The sequence below is a fragment of the Crocodylus siamensis genome, chromosome 3 (assembly GCF_052110815.1).
Source record: "Crocodylus siamensis isolate JL-2025a chromosome 3, ASM5211081v1, whole genome shotgun sequence".
NCBI lineage: Eukaryota > Metazoa > Chordata > Crocodylia > Crocodylidae > Crocodylus > Crocodylus siamensis.
In genome coordinates this window covers 214,427,273-214,444,666 of record NC_143397.1, presented here as the reverse complement: position 1 = coordinate 214,444,666, position 17,394 = coordinate 214,427,273, and the positions used below count along the sequence as shown (strand labels likewise).

General features: G+C 44.5%; 1 protein-coding gene across 3 annotated transcripts in view; it reads left to right on the top strand.

Moving 5' to 3' along the window:
* The first annotated feature begins 5,511 nt into the window (after positions 1-5,511).
* The window catches only part of NBN (nibrin), a 43,879-nt gene continuing 31,996 nt past the window's right edge, over positions 5,512-17,394 (top strand). For 2 of the 3 annotated variants that reach the window (XM_090040283.1, XM_090040282.1), the window contains exons 1-4: positions 5,512-5,661; positions 7,084-7,214; positions 10,685-10,833; positions 13,111-13,270. In XM_090040283.1, the coding sequence (XP_089896409.1) occupies positions 5,550-5,661; positions 7,084-7,214; positions 10,685-10,833; positions 13,111-13,270 (552 nt within the window). In that variant the 5' untranslated portion in view covers positions 5,512-5,549. Of the gene's footprint in view, positions 5,662-7,083; positions 7,215-9,865; positions 9,890-10,684; positions 10,834-13,110; positions 13,271-17,394 lie in introns of those variants that run through there. The other variant, XM_090040284.1, reaches the window with a different exon arrangement.

The following is a 17,394-nucleotide window of genomic DNA, read 5'->3' as shown; positions in this document are numbered from 1 at the left end:
CAGGATGTCTTATAATTAGCTTCCCACTGGCCTGCTTCCAGTGGGAGGATCTTGTCTACATGCCTGCTTTATGGAAAGTGGGGACTCCTCCCTAGCTTGCTGCTGTGGACTTTGGTTAAAGGCAAGTGAGGCTCAGGGTCATCTGAACCCCAAGCCTCCGTGCTTGGGCCTGCATGTAGGACACCTGCCAGCGGATTTGGGAATATCTGAAGCCCTGAACTGAAAAGTCTGGGGTAGAGAATACTTGCTGGCTGGAATGCCATATATGGTGTTTGAACAATTGAGTGTTCCTCAACTGAGAGGATACGGAACAGATTTGGCTAATTTGACCAGGGACACACAAAAGTTTAAAAACAAAAACAAAAAACCAATCAAACAACCAGCAATTGTTGAAGAGGAACACGACTTGGGAGGAGAGGCTGAGGGAACTGGGCTGATTTAGTCTGGAGAAGACTATGCTGGGATTTAATAACAGTCTTCAGCTAGCTGAAGGATGGTTACAAAGGGGATGGAGCTAGACTGTTCTCAGTAGTGGCAGATGTCCAAAGAAGGAGTGATAGTCTCAAATTCCAGCAAGGAAAGTTTTGATATTAGGAAAAACTTTCTCACAAGGAGGGTAGTGAAACACTGAAACAGGCTACTAGGAGTGGTTGTGGACTCTCCATCCTTGAAGGTTTTTAAGACTTGGCTAGACAAAGCCCTGGCTAGAATGATTTAGATGGAGCAGGTCCTGCTTTGAGCAGGGGGTTGGACTAGTAGACCCCCTGAGGTCTCTTCCCACCCTAATTTTCTATAATTTTATGATTTAATGGAATTACCCCTGGGTATCTCTCTCCTTTTTTCTTTCAAGTTACAGGTTACAGTTAAGATTGAAAAATGAACTTAAATATTCGTTTATTAACATTAAACATCTTTATCTCTGAAGGTTGGCACATTTTAAGATCCAAGGGTCAGGAAATACCTGCCGTCTGGGAAGCATAGGCATTTAATTCCATGGGCATTTTGGAAATGTAGTAGAATAACAGAAAAGAACACCACAGTATTCTGTTACAGACTAAACAGGAAAAACAGAGTAGATTGAACAGATGGTGAAGTAATGACCTAACTAAAAGTCAGTGGGGAGAGGGACTTTTCTGTTTACAAATGTGAACCTGCTGATCCATTGCAACTGTTTTATCTGTTTGTTTCTACCTTGGACCTGGGTTTAAAGGATAATAACTTAACCTTGAAAGAAACTGGAGGACTCTGCATGAATGAAACTAAGGTCCCATAGAAATATGAATGCCTAGTACATTCTGGGGTGGGGGACACATCCCATTTTGGAAACAGGAATTTTGAATTTTAAGCAGAATTCACAAGTGCTGGATCACAATTCTACTTTACTTTTACATATTGCTTGCAATTCTCATAAGTTTTGGTGGCCCCCAGAGTTTTGAAGCCTTGTACATAGGAACTCCCATTTGCCTCCTCTTATAGGCCCTGCATAGAACAGATTGTAAATGATTACAGTTTAGCTTTCACTTATTGGAAGCTACAGCTGATAGATGAAACAATTACAGTGGATTCAGTTCTTCACATCACCCATTTTAAAGCAGTATAAAAGTTTTGTCTAGCCACAACCGAAGATCCCACAGAATAACAGTTCTGAGCAGAATACACCAAACAGTGATACACAGCCCAAGCTGTAAGAATGTAATCATAATAGTAGCATTGTACTATAAGGGTCTGAAAAGGAAAAAGGAAATTTACTTTCTGAAAAAGGAAATACAAAGTGTTATGAGAAATTAAGGACACAGCAAAAGCTAGCAAAATGATAATGGATTATTTCAAATGTGTCATATATAAATTAATTAAATCACTTTATGGGACAGAGTTTAGGGAACTGATATGTTTACATGACTGCTTCTTGAAGGAGTGAATTCTGAAAATCTTAAGAAAGCCTATTTTTGAGTTAGCCTTATATAACAGACAGAACCTAATGCTGTAAGTCAACTACTGAGTAATAATGCCACACTATGACTCAGGTGTTGCAAGGGGTGATTAGAATACTTAGAAGTGAAAATGTAACACTAGTGTTTAGAAAGGAAGATTTCAATAGAATAAGGTCTGGCTTAAAAATAATAAGTTAATGAGGTGATACAAATGCCCTGCTGGACAAAAAAGGACTGAGAGGGTAAATGGTAAAGGCAGAAGGCAGGGTAGATTTGCACCTCGTAGGGGTTGTCTACACGTCACCCTATGGTGACATTGATACAGCACCATGTTTCAGTTCTTCCTTTTGGAAGTACTAAAGCACAGTGCAGTACAGGTGGTTACTGTGCTATGCCCATGCTATGCCCATGGTGAACGGTTAGATTTCACTGCTATGTCGCCGAAGCAGTGCATTATATTGGGGGAGTGTGCCACTACGGTGACTTAGCTGCTGATCCCATGTTGACGTGTAGACATGATCACTACATCCCTGTAGTGCACCATATGGCAACATGGCACATTGCTATGTTGCCATAGGGTGACGTGTAGGTGTGCCCATAGACTAGTTAATTAGTCCATAAGGTACAAATCTACTTTGGCTTCTGCCTGACTTCAGACTAACGCTGCTGTGAGAGGGGCAGTGAAAAGCCCCCTAAGGGGTCCCGGACCCCCACCCCATGCACCCCAGAACTCATCTTAGGGATTCTGGAGAATGGCAGCCAGGAGGAAGTGCGGGCTGTGGCCCTGTGCTTCCGGAGCTGCAGGCAGGGAAGGGAAGGAGGCAGAGCCTCCAGAAACCGCAGGCTGCTCAAATGGCAGCCGGAAAAACAGCTGGGGGGCAAAAAGCAGAAGAAGAGGGGTTAAAGAAGGAGAGGACGCCGACCCAGAGAAGCCAGGGAAAGAAGAGGAGGACGCCGAGCCAGAGATGCTGCTGGAGGAAGAAGGGAGCACCGATCCAGGGATGCCGGCAGAAGGAAGAATGGATGGCAACCCAGAAATGCAGGCAGCCAGGAGGAAGATTACCCAGCTGTAGGCAAAAAAGAGGAAGCCAAGGGTCCCAGCACAGGAGGCGGGAGGCACTGGCAGGAGCAGGTACCCCACATGGGGCGTGGCAGGGGGAGGGTGTACAAGCAACCCAGCATGGGAACCACGCACTCTTCCAGGCTGAGTAAGACCGGGAGCGACTCCAGGTTAGCCGGGGGCCAGTACCAGCCAAACTGAGGAGCTGGACCAGGGTGGGACACAGAATGGAAGTCCACCCCCACACAGGGGCCCCTTGTCTACTCTTTCAAGTTTTTCCTTTACTGTGAGCTCTGAAAAGGGCACTGGGAGGCGAGATCCCAGGGGGTACCCTCCAGTGAAAATCTGGGTGTTGAGTTTTGTTGAAAGCCCTAGCTAGCCCGAGACAGGGCCTGCTTGGATACACTGGTTGGCCTGAAGTCAAGGAACTGGCTGCAGTGAAGGGCAGACCAACCAGGAAAGCCTGACTCAAAACAGAGGTGGGCAAGCCAGGCAAGGAGGAAAAGCTGTCCAAGGGGATGCCGGCTGAAGATAATATTCATCCTGGCCGTGGATGTGGTAAGGGTGGGGTAAAGGGGAGGTTTGGAGATCCACGAAGCAAGAACCAGGGACTGAGGCGTCTTCATCCTTGGGTGGGGGGCCACCTGATGGGAACTGCCTCCCCAACTAGAACATCAAAATCATGGCAGGCGAGTAAGGGCAACACCTATACCACCCAGGTGGCATCTGAGCTCGAAACCCACCCTGATGTTGCTTGGGGGCAAGGCGCCCAATAAGAGAAGGCTGAAGCCATACAACACCATCCAGTGACAGCTGCTAACTGGTCTCTCTGGTAAACAGTAAGCCAATACAACTAAATGGCAAGGGCCAAGAGGATATTTGAACTAAACAGAAGTTCTTAAAAAATTGGAACAAAAGTAGGAGTGAGTCATAAATAAAGAATGAGAATGATTGTGGGCTTAGAAAAACTCATATGAAGAAGGATTGAAAAGCTTAGGATTGTTTAACCCAGAAAGAAGATGAAAAAATGGAAAATTTAAAACTATGTTAAATAATGAATGTTAGATTATTTAGACTGGGAACTGTAGCATTAACTGAACTAATGTAGCTGATGTTAACATAGAGTGTAATAGTGGTGAAATATAACCATGTTAGTCTTGTCCTGTAAGCAACTTGAAAACTCCATTTTGTATCCTTCTGCTTGACATAAGTGAATGAACGTTGCATAGCCTTTATGTATGATTGATGTGCGTTTGTATGAATGGTGTGTCCGAACCTCTATGTCTAACTCATGTAATCAATAAACGCAGCACCTTGCCTTATCCCTCTTTATAAAGTCTCGCTCGTGATTTGAGCAACTGGCAATTTGAGTAACATTTTGGTGGAGAATGCATGTGGTGAATAAGGTTCTATGTTGCGGTTATTGATGAGTTTTGTGTTATCTGTATAGTAAGTTTTGTCTGTATGTGTTTGCAGTTGGCAATTCAAGTAACAGAACAAGGGTGGAATGAAAGGGTGGGATATTCATAACAGATAAGACAAATATCCGTTACAGGAGATCCTCACCATTCGCGGGGGATACGTTCTAGAGATCCCCGCGAATGGAGAAATCTGCAAATACTGTACTGCGTCATCTGCATTGAAAACTTGTTCAGGTTTGTAATCCTTTTCCTCGATGATTTTAAGAAGCTGCGGGGGATAATCCTGCACTGCTTCATGGTCTGCTGACGCCGATTCCCCCATCAACCCTATGGAGGCTGTGCCTCTTTTTAAATTTCTCAAACCACCCCTTACTCCCAGAGCGCAGTAACAAAGTGTCATCGCGCTGTGCCGGGAGAGAGCATGGCGCACAGTGAATATTCGAAACCACGAATTGCAAATCCGCAAATAGCAAGGGTTTCCTGTATTTTGTATAATAGATCTGTGGAACTCTCTGCCATAGGCAGTGGGTAACATCAAGAATTTAATAAGATTCAGAAAGGTTTTGGACCTTTATATGGATAGCAAAAGCTGCCATATTAAATGTCACGTTTCTGGGTTTAAGCCAGTTTCTACCTATGTGAGATCAGATTATAGTGTAATTCTGGGGACAGCACATTGGCCTTCACCAGAATGCTTACACATTCCTATGAACCATCTGGCACTAGCACCTGTCAATATCCTCGAGTAAAAGGATACTGTTTTTACCCTGCAGGGCTATTCATCTATTCCTCTTCTGAGTAAAATTGTTGAAAACAAGTGTCTTTCTTTAGGTTCATAAATGTATCTCCCTTTGCATTCTTACAGTACCAGACACTCTATAAGTACTCAAATAATTGAAAAAAAGAGCCGGTGGCCAGACGACGGGGCTCTGCGGTTTGGGCTGCTGTGCTGGGCAGGGATCGTGTTTCTTGGACCACCCTCCTGTCCGCCTGAGCCACCGCTCAACCGGGAGCCGGACACCCCAGAGCGCAGCGGACTCGGTGGGCCAGCAGCTGTAGCCGCCCCCGGCTCCTGCGTCCAAGGCGACTTGAGGCGAGGGAGGAGCTCCTTCGCGGCCGCGCGGCTCCCTCACGCGCATGCGCCGCGGCGGCTCGGCCCGGCAGGCGGCGCTGACCCCCGGCGGCCCGGGCAGCCGCCGCTTCAGACCCGGGATGTGGAAGTTGGTGCCCGCGGCAGGGCCCGGCCCAGGTGAGGCGGGTGGGCGGGCTGCGCTGACTCCCTTGCCGGTCTCGGGGTCCGCGGGGTAGCGTCGCGGCGCTGCCTGTGGCCCGCCGAGAAGAGGCCGAGGCGAAGGCCACGTTTGCCCTTAATGGAGCCGGGCGAGTGGCCTCCGCCTCCCTGGGGAGCGTAGCTGGGAGCCGAGGTTTCCCCGCGGGGGTGTTGGGGCGAGAGTGCGCCCGCTCGGTGCACGCAGCTCGCCCTGTGGCGCCGCCAGGCTCGTGCTCCGCATGGGGGGCCGGCCTCCGAGCCGTGCCCGGGAGCTGTGCCCCGGGTGCCACCTCTCGGCCTCCCGGCCTCATTTTTCCTAGGCAGGAAGCAAGCTGCCTTCATCTCTCCTTCCAGCCTTGTGACGCGAAGGGAAAACCCCGCTCTTGCCTCCTCGAAGGCGACTTTCTGCCGCCTCTGTTTCCCTGCCTGCAGGAGGGGAGTTCCTCTGTTTCCCCCCCACCCCCCGTTTGTTTTTAAGTGTCAGTACCCGTGATCCCCCCGTGTTTCCCCAACTGCATCTCAGTAAAATCACCATTCCACTGAATTTTATTCCTGGCAGGACTTTGCTTGTTGGTTTCAGGGTAGCTGGAACCACGGGGAACCCCAGGTCCTGTGTGCTGGATCCAGCAGCCAGGGCTGGCACAGGTGGGGAAGGAAGGTTATGTGTCCCCAGGACCCAATCTCAGTTTGCAGGGGGTGGGGCTGGGCCCTTAGGAACCAATCCTGGCAGGAGGGGGCAATGCTGAGCTCCACGGTCCTAGCTGGCCTGCAGAAGGGCCCCATACTACTGGTCTGGCCCACAGAGCACCACTGACTTAATCCCTCCTCTCATCTATCTTCAGCAGGGAAGGTTTCTCGCTTAGCAAGTCAAGTAACACTTTTTTATACGGGCTCAAAATATAGCAATTGTGCCATCATGTGGTGTTGGTGATACAAACCATGAAGGAGAAGCAGATTGATATTTGAAAACTGGCTTCATTTCTCTTTCATATTGTAAATATTTGCAATATTAGAAGAAGTGTTAATCTGAGTCTCTCTTCTATGTTGTCCTCCTAAATTAGTGTTTTGGAACATCAGTGTGATGTACGCTTGTCTGAATCTGGTTCACAACCAATGTATTTTTAGAGAAAACTGAAGTAATAACTTTTTTTTTCTTCTTTGAACCAGTACGGTGATCTATTTTATCTGCAGAAGGTTGTAAGCAATACATTTTCCATCACAAAAACAAGCACTATCAAGTGGACAGGAGCTACTCAGAGGCAAATATAGGATGTTCTGTGAAATATAGGATTGTCTGTGACATGCCCAATAATTCTTGAATGATGTGATTGAGTTTAAGATCTTGTTTAGAAGCTTTTAAGTAGTTCACATTTAAATAAATATTTTTAATGTTTTTCTCAGAGCTGTATCGACTTTTGGTTGGTACAGAATATGTTGTTGGACGCAAGAGCTGTGCAATTTTAATTCAGAATGATCAATCAATCAGTAGAAATCATGCAGTACTGATGGTCAGTCCTCCTGACTCTAACCTTGTAAGTAATCACTTTGCTGTATTATGGTTACATCATGTAGATGGATAAACTGTCCTAATGTCATTGATCCACTCCTGTTCTAACAAACCTACACTTGAGCAGTGGAACCAAGGGATACCTGGTTTTTATACTGATTATTTTGAAGGGCTTTTCTAAATGGGGAGATTTACTGGGACACTATACTGCCATCTCTGTCACTGTATGGACTCTCTTATTTCTCCTATTTCTGAGTAAGTGTTTCTGAGATGTGAGGAGGTAAGTACTGTAATAAATTTGTCTTTGAAATGTAGTGCTGTTAAATTCAGAAAAGTTTCGGAGCAATGCCTGGAGTCTAAAAAGGTTGAGAACCTCTGAACTAAGTATAGCCTTTACATGGATTATGTAACAGAATTTAAAATTGAAATAGACCACCAAAGAAAGATTGTAACAATTAACAATCTTGAAGATGATTGATTTAAGGTATTTGGATATAAATAATCAATTACCCTTACAGTTTTGTGGATTTTTTTGAATGATATAAAATGCAACCTGAAATGTTGCAGGGAGTTTACCTATATGAATTGGGTTAATCTGACTGGCAACAAACAGCATATGTAAACTATAAGGGTAATGGAGTCCATTTGTAGTTTCTAGGCCAGTTACAGAGAGAAAAATGGTTGGGGACATGCATCACACTGAGCTATTGCAACTTCCCTGTAGTGGTACATGAATAAAATTGTTGTGGCAGAATGCCCTCCCAGCATCTTCCTAAACCCTTCTATTAGGTTTTCCCTTGGTATTGTTTTCTTACCTGTCTATCACTTCGATTGCTAAGCAACGAGCTCTGCCTATGTGACCTGGGCAGGTAGATTCCTGAGGGAGGGGAAACCTGCTCCCATTGTTCATTTTCCTGCCTTTAAATGTCATGTGACTAGTCCTTTCACCTGTCTGTCAACCTGGTTGCCCAGAGATTAGCATATTTACCTCATGGCAAGGGGATAGGGGCCCACACCACCAGCTGACAAGGACTGCTTTTTAAACTGATTGGTTTGCATCAAACACCTGCCTGATTGGACCTGGAAGGTGAGGTCACTTGAAAGCACCAGGCATTTGCCAATGGTGCTGCTTCTGGTGGGAACTTAGTGATGAGTGATTAACTTAGTGATTAAAGAGGCTATCCTTAATGGACTGGCCGAAGCCAGCATCCTAAGGGATAGCCAGCACAGGTTTGTTGTGGGTATGTCCTACTTGACCAATCTCATTTCCTTCTACCACCAGGTCACCTATCACCTGGACAAGGGAGAAGAGATTGATGTCATATATCTTGACTTCAAAAAAGCCTTAGATCTGGTATCCCATGATCACCTCTGGGCGAAACGAGCCAACTGTGGCCTTGGGTCCACCATGATCTTGGGGAAATTGGCTCCGTGGTGAGACCCAGAGGGTTGTAAATGATGGCAGTCACTCATCATGGTGTCCTGTGACCAGTGGGGTCCCCCAAGGTTCTGTCCTTGGACCTGTATTGTTCAACATCTTCATTAATGATGTGGACATTGGAGTCAGGAGCGGACTGGCCAAGTTCGCCGATGACACCAAACTTTGGGGCAAAGCATCCACATCAGAAGACAGGAGGGCGATCCAGGCTGACCTGGACAGGCTCAGCAAATGGGCGGACGAGAACCTGATGGTGTTTAACACCAAAAAATGCAAGGTTCTCCACCTTGGGAAGAAAAACCTGCAGCATCCTTGTAGGCTCGGCAGTGTTACGCTGGCTAGCACTACAGAAGAAAGAGACTTGGGGGTCATCACTGACCACAAGATGAACATGAGCCTGCAATGCGATGCTGCGGCTAGTGGAGCAACCAAAATGCTGGTTTGCATCCATAGATGCTTCTCAAGAAAATCCCAGGACGTCATTCTCCCCTTGTACTCGGCCTTGGTGAGGCCGCAGCTGGAGTACTGCACCCAGTTTTGGGCTCCGCAATTCAAAAAGGATGTGGAGAAGCTTGAGAGAGTCCAGAGAAGAGCCAATGCGCATGATCAGAGGTCAGGAAAACAGACCTTACGATGACAGGCTGAGAGCCCTGGGGCTCTTTAGCCTGGAAAAGTGCAGGCTCAGAGGTGATCTGATGGCCACCTATAAGTTTATCAGGGGTGACCACCAGGATCTGTGGGAACGTTTGTTCACCAGAGCGCCCCAAGGGATGATGAGGTCGAACGGTCATAAACTACTGTGAGACAGTTTCAGGCTGGCCGTAAGGAAGAATTTCTTTACTGTCCAAGCTCCCAAGCTCTGGAACAGCCTGCCATCGGAGGTGGTTCAAGCACCTACATTGAACACCTTCAAGAGTAAATTGGATGCTTATCTTGCTAGGATCCTATGACCCCAGCTGACTTCCTGCCCTTTGGGTGGGGGGCTGGACTCAATGATCTTCTGAGGTCCCTTCCAGCCCTAATGTCTATGAAATCTCTGAGGGATATCAGCAGGGATATATAGAGTCCCCTCTTCCTAGAAGAGGCAGAGCCAGCTTAGAGAGTCATTTTGGAAGGCATGGAAAGAGCTCCCATGCTGAAGCCCTAGGCTGGGGCGGGGGAAGCAGCTGAACAACTGTCACTCTCTCCCTCTATCTCTTGTAACTGGATACAGATGAACTGCCTTTCTCCAGTGGATAGCAACCAGCCTCTGAATGATACTTGTGAGTAAGCTATTTGAAACCTATCTAGATATATAGCTTGCTGTACAGCAGGTGCATGATCAATGGCTACCGAGCCACACTGTTTGCTCTAAGGTTATTCTTTGATATTGCTCTATCCTGTACCCTGCCCCAAACCTATTCCCTGTAATCAATAAAGTTGTCCATTGTTCTAAGTGTGGTGAACTGGCTGGGAGAGGGAGAGGGGCATGCATTCGTGTCTCCTTGGTGTGGCTGACTAAGGGAGGCTACTATTAGTGGTGTAGGCCAAGGGAAGTACTCCCAGTTCTTGCAGTGGGTCAGGTACCCTTAAGGTCTACAATGTCTGTGTATCCCAGGGGACACGGGGCCAAAACTCCTGGGTAGTGACCCCAGGCTCACAGGTGTGCTCCAGGAAGGGGGGCGGCCAGATGTGAGGCACCCCCAAGGAGGTACTCTGAGCCTGGTAAATGGTTGGGTGCAGTGAAGTGGGTGGCTCCTGCTGGCAGGAGTGCCTCCTACTGGCCCACTCCAGATGTAATGGTATTATGAAAACTTAAAAAAAAAAAATAGAGAATAATAAATGATAGCAAAGAAAAAAAAAACCTAATGCTCTTAGAGATTTTTTCCTTTGTAAAGGAAAGTGGGTAACAAACATTAAATTGCATAACCAAATCATTTCCCCAATATGTATTTTGGAGGCGGGGATAGTAATATAAGTAATTCATGTGGGCTTTCATTGTATGGTTCTGCAGCTTGTTGTTCTGTAATGATTGAACTTTTCTGACTAATAAGACTTCATTTTATGTTGTTTTTCAGAGTCAATCAGTTACAGTCCCTGTTTTGACAGTAAAAGATACTTCTAAATATGGTACCTTTGTTAATGGAGAAAAATTATTGAATGAAACTTCAAAAACTTTAAAGTCAGGTGACAGAGTCAATTTTGGAGTCTTCGAAAGCAAATTTAGGTAAGGGAACAAGGTGTATTGATTCTAAAATACTGACCATGAAATTTCTGCTGTATCTGATATTTTTAAAGATTATCACAAGTGGGGCTTGCGAAGGTAACATTACCAAGAAAATAAAGTCTTATATAGTGATAAAGTAAAGGTAATTAAATAAAGTGATACTTGTTATATATTTGAAGCCTGTAATTTTTGAGGAAATGTTCTTGTCCATATGAACTAAGAGTAAAAACAGTTTGTAGTAAGAGGTCAATACCATAAGCAACTCTGCACCATAAATGCTGTATATCCTAAAACTATCCCAAGGAAAGATTAAAATCATATTTAATAAAACTAATCCCAAAACACGAGTAGTTGAAAAGGGGGCAAAAGAAGGAATCACTGTCATTATTTAAATTAGACTGCAGGCTTGCATTGTTGCATTTGATTGTGGTGCTGCCAGAGCTACTTATGTCATTACTAGCAGCCAAACTCATCACTTTAACATTTACAACAAAAAGCTGTTGTAGATAGCACATTTGAAATGTGTTATGCTAGAAAAACAAATACAGTGACATAAAATGCATCATGACTTTTTCACCAAGAAGTTTACCAGCTTATAATAAAACCTGTTTCTTTATTTTTTGCTAAAGCCAAAATTTGTACTTTGTGATCTTGTGTAGAAGATCAGGCAGTTTAAAGGAGGGGAAGGATATTACCTCATGCAAAGGTAAAACCAAAGAACAATGTGCAATATACTCTAGGGAGAGAAAGTGATTTATTACTAAAGAATTTAGACAGTACATTTTTTCTCTTCTAACAGGTAACAGTTGGTAGCAGAAATCTGCATGTTGGTGAATCAAAATATAAAATAATGGGTTATTTTAGCACAAAAACTCATAGGGCATGTCCAGATAAGCACTGTCATGCAGAATGTGGCACTGCAAACATGTTTGCAGCGCCACATAGTGCACATTCTGGTGTTCTCTGCACTGTAAGGGCACACTGCCCGTGTGCATACCACTCCAGGTTTTTTTTGAGCCCTGGATATCCAGGGGTCAAAAAAAAAAAACAACCCATAGGGGAAAAAAAAACTAGAGCAGCGCACACTTGGGCAGTGTGCGCTGCTGAAAAATGGACCCAAGCCACATTGTGGCTGGATCGCCACAGCTGCAACCCTAGGAGGCCCCCAGAACCCCAGGTAAGGCTGCTGGGATCAGCACTGGGCTGGCCCCAGCCTCCCTTACTGCCCCCAGGGTAATTTGCAGCACACCAAAGTGTGGGTGGCACAGGCATTCCCTGGGGAACCAAACATCCACACACGTCTGGACTCACCCTTAGATTGTAACAGATTTGGAAGATCTCTTGGCACATGCAATAACCCCTTAGTACAGATTCTACCACTTGTAGTGTATTCTTCTGTATATTTTTCAAGGAAATATTTGTGTATTGTGTTGACTTATTCAGTTTTTGGCTACAACCACTGCTGATTAGGTTTTTTTTTTCTTATGACTAGCTGTAATTCCTATTAATGCATGCATACTGCACAACACATAGAAAATGAGTCATAGCCAAAGGATAAAATGTAGGCTTCTGAGGCAAGATTTAATAAGAGGAAAACTGTTGAGACAAAGGGATACAGTGAGATAATATGACATCCATGCAGAGTTTCTTTCTAGCACTTGCCTTCTAGCATCACTGTTCTTAGTAAAAGAGGAAGGAAAAGACAGGAGTCGGGCTTGTAATAAATTCTGTTAAAACAAATTAATTAGGTAGATACATAAGGTAAAACTCCTTTTTGAGGGACTCTATTAGTGAAAATTCACTGTAGGTTACACAATAGGCACATTCTTAAAATAGGTGCAATATTGCTTCTTTTAAAGTTGAATGAACTTTATTTATATGGAGTATGCTACTGAATATACCTGGCACATGCTGTTCTTAAAAGGGCTTTAATTTTAAAAATTCTTAAAAGAAACCCCCAGTTAGTGGTTCCAGGCTTCCAGCATTCCAGAGGACCTGGCTCTTAGGCTCCTTGCCTGCTGGGACTGTTAAGTTGCTGGGGTGCCTCCTGAGGGTCAAACCAAAATCTGAATTTGACTCTCCCTAAACAACATTTTGGAATTCCCTTTCTGTAGGAGGTTTTAAAAGTTTCACTTTTCCTTCTGTTTTGGAACGTATTTTCTTTTAATTTCAGAGTTCCCTGATGAACAGGAATACCTGTTTTTGGCTGCTCTATCCTTTTGTAAAGTTTTGCTAGAACAGTTGAGACCATTCTTTTCTTCAACTTGTTTTTTGCAGAATAGAATATGAACCTTTGATTGTCTGCTCCTCCTGTTTAGACGTCTCTGGAAAAACTGCTTTAAACCAAGCCATTCTGCAGCTTGGAGGCCTTGTAGTGAATGAATGGACAGAAAAATGTACTCACCTGGCTATGGTATCAGTGAAAGTTACTGTGAAGGTATGCTGAGTTTCTCTGCAATAGTTTTTGCATGAAATGGCTGGCTGTGGTAGCCTAGCGCCATTGAAGTTGTTGGCAGAACTTCAGTTGACTTTGGTCCAGGTTTTCAGCTATGAAACTAGTCTTTTGGGTAATAGGTCTGTAGATGCAAAGTCAATATAACATTTCCTTATAACAGTAGAATGTAAAATGCTTATTGTGGGAAAGTGTTCTGCAGTTGTCAGCTGTTTCTTAATATGATGCAACTTTCTGGGTTTTATTTTCTTCTTTGCCTTGATAATTGAAAAGGCAAAAGAGGCTAGCAAACTAAGCAGCAGTCAGAGTAACATAGGGGTAGCCCATATGTTTCTGCATATTGGGTCTGCAGGCCCAATTTGTTTAATTCTTAATCCTTGGATCTGAAAGTCACCAGATCCAGATTCTTTAAGGAAATGCAAGAAGCTTTATGGCAGACACTTAAATAACCTGGTTATAGTGAGCGACTCATCCTATTTATTTAGTTAGGGTGGTATAGAAATCTAAAAATAACTGTCTGAAAGGGTCAGAGTAGCAAATGCTAAACGCTGAGTCCTAATGCTTTAGAGACTGGTATTCTTTCAGAACTTTGGAAATTAGATTTTTGTTTGAAAATCTGACTAATGTGACTGGATGTTTTTATTATGGGTGTTCAATATATAATTCTCTTTTGAAGGTCACCGGTCAATTGGCTGCAAATAACCTGTGGTTACATTGAGTTGCATAGGCTAATTATTACAGTTGAAATAAATATTATGACAAAAATGACATTTCAAAACCTGCAAATTTAGAAATGCTAACAATTTGGCTTTTTATTATTTTTATAAAACATTTTAGTGAAAAATTACAGAATTTCAAATATGGTGGCAAGGGGTTTTGTGTAAGTAATGTTTTACTGGACCAGCTGTATAGTTGGGAGGGATGTATATGAGTTTTCAGGTACCACTGTACTCTTCCTCGGATCCAAAAGCGTTTTTATGTCCCTCCCAGTTATAGAGTTGGTTCAGTAAGAGGTATAACTCACATAAATACTTGCCTTTCATGTTCTTCTTGAACTATCATGATTATGACCAGAGATCTTGGTTTGCCCTGATTTAAAAAAAAAAAAAAATGCAAATTCTCTGATTTAAAAACTTCAAAACCCATGATCAAAATGAAAGGCTACTAATATATATAGGTATCAGTTAAACACAAAGTTTTCTTGATTTATTTACAATTTTAAAGCAGTTTGGAAGTCCACCAGTGCCTCAATCACTATAATAAAATAAATTATAAATATCTGTACATTTTTGGTACTTGACTTTTGGGTTTTTTTATAAAGGAAAATCAAAGCTCCCCCTTCTCCCTTAACTCACGGTATGCAGGTCCAGGTCCCTCCCCCCCAGCCCCCTGCTCTACTGGTGTTCCTTGCCCCCCACCCTATAGGGATCACCCCTTCCCTCCCCGGCTGCCAGGGCTACAGTGCCCAGGGACCTGGGTCTGCAGCCCCCTATCCCCCACAGCAGCACCCAAGCCCACACAGCAGCAGCGAAAGGTGCAACGCCCCTGCTTGGCAGGCAGGGGGACGCCTTGCTAGGGCAGTGCAGACTTTGCAACAGCAAGCAGCTTCCCAGTGCGGCCCCACTCTGCCCTGCCTGTAGTCTGTTTTCATGAATGAGTGACAGAGAGCAGGATTTAAGTAGTCACAGTATGAAGCTTGATTAAGGTACTGCTCTGCCTAAATTTTGATGTCTGACCCAGTGGGACAATTCAGAGTGACTTTAGTTGGGTGTCTAGGATCCCTGTACAGTTAATGGAGAGACTTCTTGGAGGTGCTAAAAAGTGATTTGGGCTTAGATACCTTGGTTCTCTGTACAGAGAGTGGAAAGCAGGAGGCTTCTTGAAAGGGCAGTTCAAAAAGCCAAAACATATCTAGAGGTAGCCAATAGGAATTGATCTTTTCCTCAATAAACGTTACTGCATGAAAGCAAGACTGCTTCTGTAGTCTGTCTACAGCACTCCTTTGGGCGCTTGAAGCACTCTGGTCCCTTCTCCCACAGTTTATACATATTATGTTAGTCTTTGGTTAAAAACAGAAATAGCTTGACAGTAAGTCCTGGAATTCAGCATTCATCCTTCCCAAGGAAGTGGTGTAGCCAATAGGCTACAGAGGCAAAACTCCCTTTTTCTCTGGCACTGACTTGCATCTTTGGCTTCCTAGTGACTCGGCTTTGCCAGAAAGAGCAAAAGGTGCTTTGTTTACAGCGTGGTGGTTAGAGTAATCCTGTGGGAAGTGGTGGTGATGGCTAGAAAATGTTATCTAACATTTCCTTTTAGGAATTGCTGAGATTTGCTTTTAGGAATCGGCGTGTAGGTAGAGTAAATGTTGCATTGGAATATTTCATCCAGGGAAGGGTTAATTGGTTTCTAAAAGTCTGTTTGTGACAGTTTTGCATTCTTAGCCTTTGAGGCAGACATGTGTCTGAAGCTAGCAGACAAACAGGCTGGGAAATTGAAAACATGTCCTGAAAACCCATAAGAACGATAAGGACTTGTAGAATTGGAATTGGGTCACAGTGATCAGCTGTAAACCCTCTGGGATTTCCAGTTTTGGTGGAATGACTAAATTCGGAGGCTGAAGATGCCCAAATTAAGGTACCAGTAAATGACCAAATCAAGATGTATGCATGTGATGGGTTTATGGAAACAAGAGTTATATTAACAGAACAGAATATGGACAATATGACAAACAACCACAGGGAACCCAATTGGTGGTACCTGGAAATGAAGAGTCACCAGGAAAAAGAATACAAAAGGATGGATTTTCAGAGATGGGGAGGGATCCTGAGGCCATCATGGTCAGGGAGCACACTGCCTGCTTGTCTTGCCCATCCTGGCAGAGGGGTTGGGCATCGCCCCTTGACCTCCAAGACTGCTGACTTCTGATGTTCAAGCAAAGAACCATAGGGTGATGCTCACATACTGGCAATGCTTACCAGTCTCCTTGTGAAGCCTTAGAACTGGTAGATAAATAAGATGGGGAGGTTTAGTTTGTTTGCTTGCCTGCATTACTCTTACCTGGTATAACTGTGTATCAGTTAAGTTTGGCTATTATTGAATGGGGGTGTTGTTCTTGGTCTCAGGGTTTAGGTCCACCCAGAACAAGATATCAGGCCTGTGTCATAAATCCAGTGCTAACAAGTGGGAAATGTAGCTTTAAATCCCCCCCAGGGTAAGGTGAGTTTATAGCCCAGATCCCTAGTCTATAGTCCAGATCCCACTTCCTGGGCCACTACAGGAAGCCACTACACTGTTGGGCAAGAGGTGGCCAGTGCCACCTGTAATTCTGAGTTGAATTTAATGTTGTCAGTCTTAGTTAGACATCATTTTTATCTCTCCATATCTCTAGGATCTTAACCAGTTTTGGGGCTTGTATGGTTTCTGTCCTTGCACAGAAGCCCAAGAATTGGTTAGGGGTTTTTGCCATTCAAAATGGGAGCATCTAATGAATTTAGGAGCTTAATATGTTTTGAGGTTGTCATTGTGTGGATATTTTGGATTGCTTTTGAAACTTAAGCTCTTAAGCTCCGTCTTACTCTTTTTTTAGGACTGATTCTAGTTTAGAGGAATCGTGCTCTGGATGTGTTAGAGACACCAAGGAAAGAAATAGTACTACAGCCTACTCCATCTTGGATGGAAGCTTAAGGGTATATTGATTTAGCTTGGGCAGGCAATTATTTTGGGTGGAGGGCTACTTAACAAGGTTTGGTGAGCTTTTGAGGGTTGCGTGAGTAGCCCTGCCCCTTGACAGTTACCCTGACCCCTGGTCACCATCTTGGGTCTGGGAGTCCCACTTTTAATCCCTGACCTTTGCCACTGGAAGTCCTTCCCTTTACCCCCTGGAGATACTCCTTTTGGGAGAGGGGTTGCCATCTCAGAACCATAAAAAGAACAAATCATCATGCACAGTGGTGCATGGCTCTGGCCAGTGCTGTACATCATGGTGGGGAGTGCAGCCCTCACTGGGCCATCTCTATTGCTGGTGCTCCCTGCCCTGCATACGCAGCCCCCGCCTTCACATGGCATGGGAGGGAAGCCCCATGTGCTGGACCTGGCTGGGGTGGGAAAAA